Source organism: Pristis pectinata, chromosome 2 (genome assembly GCF_009764475.1).
Source record: "Pristis pectinata isolate sPriPec2 chromosome 2, sPriPec2.1.pri, whole genome shotgun sequence".
Classification (NCBI taxonomy): Eukaryota; Metazoa; Chordata; class Chondrichthyes; order Rhinopristiformes; family Pristidae; genus Pristis; species Pristis pectinata.
Window position 1 is genome coordinate 80,404,050 of NC_067406.1, and position 14,889 is coordinate 80,418,938.

The 14,889-nt window shown below is 39.4% G+C and overlaps 1 protein-coding gene across 1 annotated transcript; it reads right to left on the reverse strand.

The window, feature by feature from the left end:
• Positions 1-1,943: 1,943 nt before the first annotated feature.
• On the reverse strand, positions 1,944-14,267 carry LOC127581527 (ADP-ribosyl cyclase/cyclic ADP-ribose hydrolase 1). The gene is made up of 9 exons (XM_052036014.1): positions 14,103-14,267; positions 12,680-12,839; positions 10,957-11,086; positions 10,097-10,232; positions 8,547-8,629; positions 6,748-6,824; positions 4,874-4,966; positions 3,214-3,300; positions 1,944-2,238 (listed from the first exon to the last, which is right to left on the reverse strand). The coding sequence occupies exons 1-9, from the start codon at positions 14,239-14,241 to the stop codon at positions 2,148-2,150; spliced, it is 996 nt and encodes a 331-aa protein (XP_051891974.1). The 5' UTR covers positions 14,242-14,267; the 3' UTR covers positions 1,944-2,147.
• Positions 14,268-14,889: the final 622 nt, after the last annotated feature.

Sequence of the window (14,889 nt, forward strand, 5' to 3'; positions counted from 1 at the left end):
CTTAATGATGTCATTGGTCATGCTGTACGGATATCGTCCACTGGTTGCTGAAACTGGGGCTTCTGGGGAAAACCTGCCACTTTTGGCAGAGTGGTGTAGCTTGGGGAGCCGCTGACTCACAAGTCCAGTAACCCAGGTTCAATTCTGACCTCCCGTGCTGTCTGTGTGGTGTTTGCACATTTCCTCTGTGTCCGCGTGGGTTTCCTCTGGATGCTCCAGTTTTCTCCCACTTCCCAATGATGTGCAGTTTGGTAGATTAATTGGCCACTGTAAATTGCCTCTAGTGAGTAGGTGAGTGGTGGAATCTGAGAGGAGTTGATGGGAATAAATCGGGATTAGTGCAGGATTACTGTAAAGGGGTGCTTGCTAGTCACTGTGGACTCAGTGGGCTAGAGAGCCTATTTCTCAGCTGTATGACTTGATGATTCTATGCTGTTCACTCACAGATAAACTGGAAACATATCACACAAGTTTTGGGAATGACAGAACAATACAAATGTCTGCACTACCACACTGCAGACAATGCAAACGTCTGCACTACCACACTACAGACAATGCAAACGTCTGCACTACCACACTACAGACAATGCAAATGTCTGCACTACCACACTACAGACAATGCAAATGTCTGCACTACCACACTACAGACAATACAAATATCTGCACTACTACTCACTGCCTTGCACACAACATCTGGCATCTTTAATGCCCTCTAGTGGGCACTGTGGAAATTAATCAATGGCCCTCTCCTCATCGATCATAGGCTTTTCAAAGAAGATCAGATCTGAACTGCATGTTGAGCAGTTGGGGGGGCACTCACACCTGGGTGTCAATGGGACCACGTCCATCGTTTGGGAGGTGTCTGAACACAAAGGAAGGTGCTGGGACCCTTTCCCTTGTGTCCCCTTGCCACCGTGGCAGCCTTTTCTGCTGCTGTTCGGAGGCTGCCACAGGGGATTACTTGAAACATCGACTTGCTCCTCAGCAGTCAATGTGGCAATGATGCAGCAGTTGCAAGCTCTGCATGAGGCTGCCGACGGGAGCCACACGTGCATTGTCTTAGCACCTGAATGTTATTACAATAACTTTAATAAGTGATGGCTGAATTTTAGAAACTTTTACAGGAAATCTGAGAGAGGTAATGTTATATACAGTACATGTTTAGTGCACCAAAAGGAGGTGATATCCAGTATCCAGCAAACAGTGTTGCAGTGAAAATGAAGCAGCTGGTGGGCTGTTCCAGTGAACATGACAGGTTACAGTCAACGCCTGACTGTTGATTGACCATGGCACTCTCCCACCACTCCAACACTCCTAGACCTGGCTCTTCGATTGCTTCTGCAAAACAGTCACCCAGCTGGATTCAGGGACCATGTTTCCCCAAGAGTCTAGAAGCAGGGGCAATGTTTCACAAGAAGGTATAGGCCATTTAGGACTAAAATGACAATAAATTTCTTCACTGAGAGAGTGGTGAACCTGGAGTGATGTGGAGGCTCAGTACATTCAAAACACGGTTCAATAGATTTCTAAATATTAAGGGAATCAAGTTCTGTGGGGATAATGAGATAAAAGATCAGCTATAACCTTGATGAATGAAGGAGCAGGTTCAAAGGTGAAATGACTGACTCCTGCTCCAACTTCTTATATTCTGCAAACTTGAAATGTATTAAATGGTAAGGTAGAGAAACCTAGGTATGTAGGAATCAGCAAAGATAACAGTCCTTAGGAAAATATAGATGCATTGAATGCTTTAGTGGTGGAGAATGCATTCTTCCTTACTACTTTCAGTATCAGTGATAAGAGAAACAGTCAATGTTTTGTGCCTGTGACTCTTCATCAGAACTAGGAAAGAGATGCAAATAGTTTTTCCAGTAGGAGGGAAGGATGTGTAGAATAAAGGGAATGTCTATGATAGGATGAATGGAAATGGCTCAATCAGGACAGTTGGTAATACATTAATTTATTATGACAATTAACTGTTAGATGACCTTGTTTGTTTATTTTTAAAGCACATATTGCTTCAAAGTTACAAATCAAATTAAAATCACCTCAAGATGGGACAATCACAATTCACACTTGCATAGTGAGACATTCATTATATTTTTCTGCACTCTATATTTATACAGAAGCAGGCAGCTTTAGAATTTTCACGATAAATCCTTTTGTAGACTTAAAGTGGTGGGTAACTTGCAGGATGGATTGTCCAACTTGTTAACACACTGCAGCATTTGAACAGGCCTGTCAAGAAACAGCAACATCTTTTACATGTTTGAATTAATAAACTAAATCTAACAACTACACAGTGAGATTCTAGGCTTCTATCTCCATCTCTTAACCAAATCTCCATTCAAGTCAATAGGTTGCTTCTGTTTCTGTACCCTCAGGGTTTTGTTAAGTGTCTTTTATGTGAAACTCTGTTAAAAGCAAACTAAAAATATTTCTCTAATCTACTGCTTTAGTTTTACAATCAAGACATTTCAACCAGGTCCATTATACATGTCTAATTCATTTCCACATTCAATGCGTGCACTCTAATTGGCTTATTTTTAATCTAAGAACTCAGTTAACCCCCATAATGGGTTCCAGTAATTACCCACAACTCTCCACAGTTTATCCACTGTCTGTGGCAATTTATAAGTAGTCCTGGGGCACAAAGAATTTCCAAGTGAATGTTGGGGCATTTTTCTCTTTTGTCATAACAGGCAGAAAGGCCCACATGCAAAGGTTTTTAAACAGGCAATCAGTCAAATCACTAGTTCTTGCTGAAGACCCTGAGCACACAGGAAGAAGGTGAGATGAGAGGCAGAGAGGCCTAGTTCTGTCATTTGTAGGAATGAACATACAGTATCTATGCATGTTGCATTTTAACTATAATAATATTTTGGGAGCTTGTTTGTATGCAAGGAGTGTCCATAGGTCAGGCATTTGTAAGCTGGGGACAGCCTGCAGCACCTTAGCAAGGCTTTATAAAGCTGAAGTATCACTTTGTCCCCTTTGTAGCCCAAATGCGTTTGGAGTAAGACTACATTAGGCTTCTGAAGTACACTTGTGTGGTGGTAGGAAATTCTTTCCCAAGTAGAAATGAATCAGTGAAGGAGAGAGTACATCAGTTCCAATTCAGTGGGAATGCATGGAGTACATTGTTAGGATGAAACAACTTAACATACACTTGTGATGTTTAAGTTTGAAATATAAACTTGATATGGTACTCACCCATAATTATCCTTGCAAGTGTAATTTACATTTTTCTCCTGCAGAATCGATTCTAATTCTGCAACACTGCCGACACCACAGGATTCCCTGCAAGTCAAAATGTTGAAGCTGAGTGCAGTACAATTGATAACTTTCTATTCATTCCCACTGGCCTGGTAATTGTTACTCAGCAAGGCTTCACAAATAAATGAGAGGTGAAGATCTTTAGTTTTACATAAACACAACTGAGACAGGACTGAGGGACAACATTCTATAATTTGTAACCAGGCTGTTGTTGCACTTTCAATAGTTCTTATGAATTTGCAGTCACGAGTTTGCATTTTATTTTGCAGTCACTATTAATCACTCTAAAGTGAAGAATAAATTTCTGGCCTCATTCCTAAATTGCCATTTCACCAGATGTGGCATAATCTGTCAGCTTGAGGTTTAGTTGAAAATTATGTTCTGCATTTATTTTCTTAATTTCATTGATTATCTTACATGCCAGAACTAAAAGGAATCATGGATTTCATCTCAGGCATCTTCTCATTGGTGAATGGAGGAGACCTCTTCCACTTTTTAACCAGGATTTGGGCTCTTATAATTCAGACAATAGATCACAGGATCACACTGTAAGAGAGAAATCCACTTATCCAATACCTCTGTTCATTTCTCCAGAAATGTTACTCACTTTGTCCAACTTCCCAGCTGTTTCTCTATTCCCTTTGATTTCTTTTATGCTACTTAGCTGAAAGAAATCATTGACTTTGCTTCCACCCCCAGTTTTAATGTCTGAACTGCCATCTGTACAAAAATATTTCTTCTAACCTCTTGCTTTTTCTCAAGGCCAGATCACAACTCAAGTCTCTTGCAGGAGATTGAGTTACATCGTAGGAAGGAGTAGGTGAGGTGTCTGACCTTTTTCATATTTTTGATCTTCTGAGCATCTTGCTTTAGCTCAGCTGAAATCAAGGCTATGGAGTCCCACTGAATCTCTAGATTCAAAGATGGAGATCCAGTCTCTGCTTGCCAAAGATGGTTATAGTGTGAATTGATCCAAGGCACAGTCAGAAAAACTACCACTGAACCAATGGCCAGTCTGGATGCAAATATCTTGCTGGATGGTATCCCAGCATTTAGAGACCAGACTTTGGTCAGCACTCACTGGATCTGTATGAAGCGAGACTTAAATCCTTCACATTCTGATTCAGGAATGGGAACATTACTCTCAAGCCAAAGGCATATTTCATTTTCAATGTCATTAAATTGATACTATTTAGTTAGAAAAATGCAGTTGCTGTGGAAAAGTAATTGTAAAAGGTTTCTCACATTTTAGGTCTTGATACAATTTACTTCATATTTGCCAGAAGCAAATGCTGAATCTCTCCAGGGCTTTGTTGCCCTAGTTGCATCATACCTCTGCCTGGAATGTGTGACTATGACTCAGTGCCACTCTCCCTCCAAATTTTCCTTCCCTCCTTTCTAGTAAATGTCTACCATCCCCACCTGCCCTTCCTACAACAACTCAGCCTGTATCTCTACACCTGGAGCATACATACTGCCTCTCAATGGTTTAACCTTTTGGAGATCAACAGGCATTACATGCAGTACAATGAAGATGGGAAAAGTACTGCATGTAATAAAATCATAAAATACAAACAATAAAACTGCAAAATCTCACTTATCAGGCCCATTAATACTGTCGATGATCCAGAGGTGAACTGAGGTAACCTTCTCCAGGTCTAAATTTGCAAGTTCTATTTCACCAAAAATACTAGGGATAGGAAAGAAAAACATTATCAGTAGCAATAATAATAATAATATCAACAATAAAACTATGGTTTTAGTGGAAGCCATCATTGTTCAGGTTTGAACTTAACTCTGAATTTCACTATGTATAATACATTTATTTTTTAATTTACTGTTATCATAGCCATGTTTTCACAGCTTGATGGAAGACATTTAATTCATGAGTATTAATACAACCATGAAGGTATCCCAAAATCAGTTTAAAGAAACATTTCAAGAGCTTCCTACTCCTTACCTTTAAGTGTTTATTTGGAAATTACTGATGATCTGTATTCAATATCAAATCATGTCCATGTTTCATTAGAACGCAAAAAAAAATCTTTTGCAGATTAGCTTTGAATTTCCTTTTATCCCTCCCAATCATAGCTTCTGCCCTCTAGTTTCTCATTCTGTGAAAGAGCTCATCATGATCTTTATTATCGAGACCCTCTTGAAGCTAAAGATCAGAAATTGTTTCGCCTCAACCTTCTTTGTAGTGAGAACATGCCCTGTCATGTACATAATCCAATCCCTCCATTGCCACAATCACTCAGACTTCATTTCCCTTTGTACACTGGCAGCAAGAAGCATAGACACTATATAAATCATCAGGCCCTTACAGTTGAAAAAGTGATAAGGATAGACCTCAGTTTTGGCTCAGTATTGCACATCCCATGTCTAAGCAATTTTGAAATTAATCTGTGTCTTTATTTGCTGCTCCTAGACTATTATGATAGTTTCACTTTATTGCCAACCTGGACCTGTAGAATCTCACTTCATTTCCATTTGAGTAATTATCCTCCGAGATTCTTGTTCCCATGGGAATCATTTTCCATTCCTCTGCAATTAATTTAATGTACCAGCTGCTTGTTCAAATCACAAGTATATTCAAAATCTCCTGCAGCCTGTCCTGTTCAGCTTTGCAGCTATCACCAACACTGCTTTTTCTATCATCTGCAAATTAACATATCGTGGTTCATTTGCGAGTGAATTAACCAAAATAAGTCTGAAAACAGACTGCCTAAGAGGACACCCTGGTAGAGTTCTACCAGAATGATCACAGCTCAGCGTGGTGTTGCAGCAGTTAATGCTGCTGCACCATTGCCTCAGGAACTCTGGTTCCATCCTGAGCTTGGGTGCCGTCTCCCAGTAACTGGGTGGGTTTCTGTTGTGAGCTCCGGTGTCCTTCCACAACCCACAGACATGGTGGTGTGTTAATTGGCTACTTTAAATTATCCCGCGTGTAGGTAAGTGACAAAAGAATGACAGGGGAAGTTGTAGGTCTACAGAGAAATAAGGAGGGGGAAATTGGGACTGATTGGATCAGCATACACCAGATGGGCCAAATGGCCAGCTCCTGTGTTATAGTAAGTAAACAAAGTTCCTGTGCTACCACCCTTTGGGTACTATTGATCAAATGATTACATATTCAACCTGAATATTTCCACTGGTTCTCACTTTGTTATTTTCGGAATCAGCCCTTCTGGAAGAATAATGTCCTACTTCAAGAGTGATCTTTCATCGTGAAGCCCAATTGTTGTCCTTTTCATTACAGTTCTCCTGTGCTTCTCAGCACTCTGTCTGCTATAAATAAACAGCAGTAACTCCTGCACTGCACTTTCTGGCGTCTTGCCACAACTTGAGCAGGAAATCTCCAGAAACCTCAGAGTAACACATCTCCTTTCCTCCAACATGTCCCCCTAGCTTCCTCAAGGTTGACAGTAATTCTAGCTTGTATACTCTCTGCCACCTTGATGCCATCAGTACCTGGTTTTCCTGAAAGCGTTGACGTTTGTGGATCCGTTCAGCATCACTGACACTTCTCCCCGGGCCTTTGCTGCATACTGTAGAAGAGATAATTATTGCCTCCTGTACTTCAGGCCCAGTGGAATCAAAACCACTATCATTTTACTTTTAGAGTAAATAATGAAGTCTTGGCTTTCCCAGTCTGACTGGCCAGAACTAGAAGGACAGATTGAAATGATGGTTGGCCTGTTCCTTCCGTGTTAGCACCAGCTGCCACCTCAGTGTTGCGAAGACATAGGAAGGTTCTGCTTATTGGTGCAGGGGTCAAGCTCAATGGCCCCATTTGTGGTGTGATACAAATATCATGGTAACATTTGGAGTGTGGAGGCCCATACAGGGCCAACCTTAACCAACCCCTTCCCCACCAAAATCTGGCACAAAGCAAGACTTTTTTTAATGTTATGTATCCCTCTAGATTTCTCACTTGGACTCCGAAAGGAGCTCTGACATCCCCAGCACCAGCTTTCCCCCTTCCTCCCTGTGCCAGTTTTCCCATTGTAAATACCCCACTCCCTTGCACAATTCCTGTTCCTACCTGCTGACCATCCTGCAAGTCATCTGCGAGCAGGAGACAGGTTGGAATGGGTGACGGAAGGACCATTGAATTAAGTTGGCACAAAGCCTCCCACTGAGCTCTTCACAAGCCTTTCACGCCTAGCCGTGCTTTGCCATAACGGAGTACTCTCTGAGTTAGAATGGAGACTTAAATATCTGAAGGTTTAATGATTTCAAAATTTTTTTTAAAGTTGTTTGCTTCTCTTTAGTTCTTCCATACCCATCACTATTGACTGATTCTTTGCTTTTATACCCTTTACTGAATTCCCATTTTTCTCCCCCTGCCCTCCAAAGATATTGATTCAGGCTGATGTAAGGTTCCTGCAGTACCTTGCCCCAGCTGCTATGAGAAATGGCTGCTTCGTTTCTGAGAACTGGCAGAATGTAGGGACATGATATTGAACTTCAATTCATCCACTAATACAAATTTTGCTGCAGTGGTCTGTTTATGATTAAGAATGGCAACACTGGCTGATTTGTGTGCCCTAGGTTCAATCTAGAGAGCACCTTACCCAGGTCAGCAGACTTGCTTTCTCCACTGCTCAGAGACCAGAGTAGATCAGTTGCATTAGATAAGGTAGGCATTTATCCTGTTATGTAACAGGTTTCACATGATACAAATTGCACTTTAAATTGGAATTAAGTTTATATTGTTTATAGGGTAGAGCAGAGAGGGGTATGGACCCATGTGTCTATTCTACTGCCTTCACACCGCGGAGTCTTTTAAGCCCATTGCATGTATTTGCTACATAGATGAGATGGTCTCAAAGTGTTAAAAAATAATGAAAGTGGTGGTTTAATTAAGGATACTGATCCTTAAATCCAGCTCCAAAACATGTAGTAGAGACATAAAAACTGCCTTCCAATTATACACAAATAACCTGAACACACAAGTCGATCCAATAATATCATCAGAACTAAACACTTCTTTTAAAACAAAATAACTATGGTTCAGTTGCTCACAAACTATTTATATTCCCTCTATTTATCTTCATCAGGGTTTGAGTCACATCTCATTGCTCAGTAGATAGCAACATAGTTCATGGTGTTAAAAGATTTTAGGTATACTATGTGGGACTTTGAGGATATGAATTGGCATGCAACACTGAGAAACAGATTGCCAAATCTCCAACTAAATATTGCAGCTCCAATGTTACTACACTGCACCAACACACATGAATTGTTTCAGAGAAGGAAACACTCACATTCTCAGATGCTGCTCTCCAAAATGAACGCTGTGCATTGTTTTCACATTCATTCCATTCAGGGCACGATTCATAATTTAGTCCTGCAATAAATTAACCATTTACAATTTGCATTATTGTGCAGTGCTAAAATTCCAGTCTCTACTTGCTCAGTATTATTACAGGAAAATTAACTTTTACAATATTAAGAAATATGTATTTATTCATATAAATACACAATGATCTTCATTAAATGGATCTCTCATCATTAAGGTTGCAAAGTAATATGTGGATTTCACCCTGTGTTGACATAGAAGAAGCTTAAGTCATGAATAAAGGACATTTATGGGTTGGATGTTTGGTTCAATTTAAACATCTTGTCTAGCAAAGATCCAAGGATAGATTCACTCTAATCCCATACATACAGCTGATCTGCTGGAAACAAAATACTTTGAAAATGATGAAAACATTAGCAAAGAGAGGAATTTCACCTCCAATGTATTTAATCTGTTCTGCCAGAAACTTAGGAACATTAAAAAAAATTGAAGGCAGTAAATCAATTGACTTTATTAATGTAGAAATCTTCTACTTTTAAGAGCCTTTATTACAGTATTAGGGTTTGATTTTGGATTTTTTCCTTAAAGAAAAGTTTATTTTTCTGTCGTTCCCAAGCAAGGACATAATCAGTCACTAAAGCAAAAGTTAAATGATTGCAGAAGGTAGCCCAAAATGAGGGTGAGCTCATTGGTAGATTGTTTACTTCAATAAGCAAATCCACTTGAAAGGAACACAGGTTGGAGCCCCATATATGCTTTGAATATGACTATGATCCTGCTGGAAATATAGATTGATGCTTTTATCAGTGTTGAACTATCCAGAGGTGGAGTCATGTCATTTGGATTCAGCACAGAGCCCAAGGTGCAATTTACCTAAAGAAACCTTATTCTTTGGGTGGAGAGTGTAGCAGCAACCAGGCTCTGTGGCCTAAGAAGAGGCACTTAATCTCAAGTGCTGGCACTCCTATGGAGCTGTACGTGAATGCACCTGAGTTTGCAGGTTGTGACCCCCTAAGAAAATAATAAATCGTCTCAGGAGGCAGATTTGAGACAAAGCAAGAGGCATATCATGGTACCAAATGGCTCAGTGATGGCTGACTGGTACCTTAGGTTCTGTAGTGAGATGATCTCAGGTGGAAAGTAATTAAAACTAAAGGTAGAACACTTAGGCACCAACTGCAATCTGAATCCAGTTTTAATAAAAATTGTATGAGTTCTTAAAGTTCGAGAACTCTACTCTCAGGATATTCCAAGCGTGCAGATAGGCATTGGGTCTGGTGTGTGCTTATGATAGGAACTCTGTGCTGGCCATGAGAATTTGATTCCAATGTAGGCAGGATTAAGCAACATAAACGAGTCATTGACCTTATAGTGAAGATCATGTCAATGATTGTTCTATGAATAAAAACGCAAATTAAAATATTAAGAACACCTAGTCTCAATGATGCCATTTCCATGGAACCTATTTGTTGATGGTAATTCATGCCTTCTATCATAAAAACTACCATCACTCACCTGGCCTGCAAGCTGTCCCACACCAGTCCAAGCCATTTAGCAAATAACCAGTCAAGGTGCTCTCAAGAGGCATGAACTTCTTTGTGACGTCAGTGAACTTAAAGAGGAGTTCTTTGGTCCGGCTCCAGAAGATTGACTAGGAGATATGAACAATTACGGCTTTGGAATTTTATTGGAACAAAACTGGAGGAAAATAACATAAATTAAGGAGTATGGGACTGCATTCCCTACTTCTGGAGTTTTGCTTCTTAAAGTTAATAACTATATTTAAAAAAAACCTCAGAGGATGGGGATCTTATGCAACTCAATTGGGAGCCATCCTTTTTCCTATTCAATAAGAATATATGCTTAAAGTTGCATACGTGCAGTGATTATTCATGTACTCCTAGCTGGACTTGCCATCTGGCAAATAAGAAGCAGCAAATGGATACTGCTGGCAAGATATATACAAAAACATTATAACTTGATGCATGGTGGAAATGATTTTTTCCCCAACTAGTTGCCTTGATAGCTGATTGGCTTAAGCTTTACTGTTGTGTTGCAAGTCTACACGCATTACTGATTTCCTTCCCCAAAGGAATTTGATCAGACACATTTTTCCCTGACAGTCTGGCAGCCTTCATGTCTCTTTTCCCTGGTACACATTTACAATATTAACATATTTATTGAAGTAAATTGTCATTTGAACTCTTAGTCTTAGAGTGCTACTGCATTTCTTTAATGTTGGACTACCGAACCCTTGTCCACCCACTTTTAGTGATTTAGAATTTACAATGTAGAAGAGGAGTGAAGTTGATTTGCCATTCCTATATTTGACTCTGGGTTATCAGGATGGACTCCTGTATTGACTTATTTCTCACCTGGTTGACTGGGATGTCATGATCTGCCAGTTTTAAAAATGGCCCATAATCTTCCTTTCTGATATTACATGGGTCTTTGCCACTAAATGCTTTCAGAAAGCTTTCCCAGATCTCTGAACAGCTTTTCCCCCTGAAAAAAAAAGCAAAAAAGTACTGTTAGTATTGAGGAATTAATTGTCATTAATGCTGAGAACCTGTGCTCGTTTTGGCAAACCTGCTGGCTTTAACATTCATTTTACAGAAGCCTGAAGTGCTTTACAGCAAGTAAAATACTTTTGGAAAAAAAATGTGGGGAAAGGTGGCATCCAATTTGCAAGCAGCAAGATCGTAGAGACAGCATCAAGATAATGATCAGGCTGTTCTTTAGATCCAATGTTAAACAAGATTCTGTCTGGTCCCTCAGGTGAATGTGAAAGAAGTCATGAGAATCTAGAAAAGGAACTATAGATTCTGGCCTATTTTATTCCTCAATATCATTGAAAACATTTTTCTTGAATGTACTGCTTCATTTTTGGGATTGGTGTTGCCAGCAAGATCAACATTTGTTGCCCATATTTAATTGCCCTAGAGGATGTAATGGTGAGCTACTTTCTTGAACCACTGCAGTCCTTCTGTCAAAGGAACTCCCCTAGTGCTATTGGACAGGGAGTTCCAGAATAGAGGTTCGGTGACGATCCTGGATCTAAATCCTTGTTTAACCTTGTGTCTAAAGGACAGCCTGTCAGTCAAACAATGGGGTATTCCTCCACTAATGCACTGAAGTGGCTGTCTGGATTATGTGCCCAAGTCTCTTAGTTTAGCTTGAAGCCACAAACTTTAGACTTGGAGGCAAGTGATCTTCTGAGCCAAGATTAAGACTTGACAGGGAGTTAGTGAAGGCTGTCAAGCACAGATCAAAGGGGAATGGTACAGTGCAGAATAGAATGCAAACAGTAGTTTGTAGAAAGAGAGAGTGCATATGGGAAGGCAACAATATATACATGGAACAAACAAATGTGGAAGTAGTAAAGATGTAGATTAGCTTTTCAGCAATAGCTGAAATAAGAGGGAAGATACTGCAGAGGTGGAAGTAAACAGGGCTATTTGTGGGAAAGATGTGGGAATTGAAGGTTATGTTAAAATCAGACAGATTACAGAAGATGGAATCATGTGCTAAGGTGCAGAGTTTTAGAAGTTAGTTTATGTTTGTCTGGAAGTTCTATCCTGCTTACTTGCCTTCCTAAACACAACATAATGTATATCCAGCAATAAGTTATGCCCAACCAGTAGAAGTGGATGATAACAGCAATTGATCTAAAGTCACACCACATGGTATACACACTATATAGTACACGTTGAAATAGAGAAAGATGATGTTTGGACAAGTAATTGCACTTTACACAAACAAAAACCAAACAGGCATTTTTAGTCAAACTTCGTTCAGGATCTTGTTTGCCTACAGGCAACAAAAGAGGAATTGAATATGAGCCAATCCAGTTATCCTTTTTCACCAGTTGTTCAGCAAGTAAACTAAGAAAATAATTTGCACTTTTAAAATATTTGTGGAACAGGTCTGGAATATGATTTATGCATTTAATTAGAAAACAATGTTCACTTTGTTTGTATTATTGTTGGATGTGTTCTTAAATTGTCATGATGAACAAAAACTTAAGCACTCCTTCAGAAAAATTAATATGTTGCAAGGTGCTTTGATGCTGTGCCAGTGAGTTACACATTGACATACCTTGTGCTTGGATTTATAGTCTCAAGGTAGTCGAAACATCTCCCCATTATTATTTCTTTCAGATTTCTTGTTGATCCTTTTCCTTTCCATTCTTTGCAGTCATCACTTGCTATTGCGGACGTTGAAAGACTTAAAACAATAAGTCCAAGGAGAAACAAATCTATTGCAAGGAATTAGATGTAGGTGTTAGTGCAAGAATTGAACATTCTATTTATTCTTAATTGTGAAGAGAGTAAGATTGGATTTGTACAGAGGAAATATGGAAAATAACCACTCTGAAGTGGTTTTGTGCTGGGCATAATGATTAGACTACTTTCTCACATTATTTGATTTACACTGAACAAGATACTCATAATGTAACTCAATGAAATATTTTTTTAAAAATGGGGAGAAAGTCTAGCCTGGTGCATCTGTTCACTATGTGTTAATTGGCTGCCAATGATCTAAAAATGGCATCTGATATGCAGAATAGACTTCCAACAGGGTAATACTTATGATATGTTGAGTGGTCTTGTCTTTAACTCAAGTACATAGGCATAGTTAGCTTACAAGGAGAGACACGTTGTCATTGGTAACATTCCAGAGCACACCAGTGACATACTCAAGCAGAGTCACCTCTGGAGGGGGAACCAAAGCTGAACTGTTGTTTGCCTCATGCTACACAGCCAGGCCATAAAGCAGGGAATAGTCTTTGCCAACACTCATCCGTCAAGAAGCCAATAAGCAAGAGGAAAGGCAAGTCCAGCAGGGAACTGTACAAGCAGAGTTGGGGTTTTAAGTTTCAAGTTCAAGTTTATTGTCATGAGCATACATACTTAGGGTATACATACCATGAAAAATTGCTTTGCACAGTAGCAGTGCAGTTCATTACAAATATGACAAACATAAATTACATAAAACTTAAGTTCTGTATAATTCACACAACAAAATAAATAAAAATAAACATAGCAACATTAGTGCAAATTGAGGGAAATATAGTCTGAGGTAGAATTAGGGTTTTTAAGGTCAGTTCAAGAACCTGATGGCAGTGGGAAAGAAGCTGTTGTTGCACTTTGAGGTGTGGGTCCTCAGGGTCCTGCACCCCCTGCCTGACAGCGGCAATGAGAAGAGGGTAGGATAAATACCATGTAAATAGTCACCTCTTGCCTACTTGGCCAAAGAATTTATGAATGATACCAATTACATGTACAACAACTCACCATTTACCAACAGCAACAGGCTGTTTATCATTCCTCTATCACATTACCTCCTTTCCAAAAATACACAAACTAATCCAACAGCATATGCACATACCATTCCAAATTTATTCCACCCCACTCTAGCATTGGATGATGGGCTGTGTTCTCATTAGCCAAAGAAGAAACTAGTGAATGAATAGCATTGACAAACTAGTTGAAGAGCATTTGAATCAAAACCTACTTACCACATATTGTTGCATTAAGTCTTGAACTGCCTTTCCGGCTAATATGCAGAGCAGTCAGAAAAAGCATCTTCAAGCTGCAATTTCTACTTTGACACACGATTATTGCTGAAATTTGAACTCTTCTGCAATCTTTCTGCATTATATACACTTTCCAATCTCCTCCTATAGTTGTGTAAACATAGTCTAGGTAAGCCAATCATTGAGCAAAGGGATGGGCCAATAAAACAGAGGTTCTAAACCTGTTTAGTTATTATAATTAATGACATCAGTACAATGTTACAAACATAAAAGTAGTATACTATTCTCAGGGATAAATCAGTCTTGACAGATTTAATTGTCACAAATTTATAATAGCTCAAAGGATATTAATTCTATCAGTTTTTAACTTTTTCTCTCTCCTGACCACACCTCTACAAAAAGCAGCAGCCTGTCACTTATTTTTTTTCTATCCTGAGCACTCTTCTTTTAAAAATGCAGGCTGCAAAGCTATCTATCCTTTTTTCTGTTTAACTTTGGCAAGAACTACATCAGAGATATTACAGCCAGCATGTGACCAGGTCTCTTTCACCGAACCACATTAGAGTAAAAGGATGGACTCTCTGTACACGTATGCCTCAACTTACCAATGATCAGTTTATGAATAATTGACTTTTTGGAGTATGTGTGCTTGATTTATGAGCTTTTTATCTTGTGACAAACAGTTCTTAATTTTAGCAATGAACATAATTGGAATCCCATTTGAATGGGCACAGCTGTCACAAAAGGTCAGAAGCTGCTAAACTGACCA

Coding starts and splice junctions, on each gene's coding strand:
- LOC127581527 (XM_052036014.1), bottom strand. CDS start 14,241: ATGCAGAAAGATTGCAGAAGAGTTCAAATTTCAGCAATAATCGTGTGT. Junction 11,087..12,679: donor ACTATAAATCCAAGCACAAG/GTATGTCAATGT, acceptor TTTTTTTTTCAG/GGGGAAAAGCTGTTCAGAGA. Junction 8,630..10,096: donor TGGGACAGCTTGCAGGCCAG/GTGAGTGATGGT, acceptor AATTTATTGCAG/GACTAAATTATGAATCGTGC.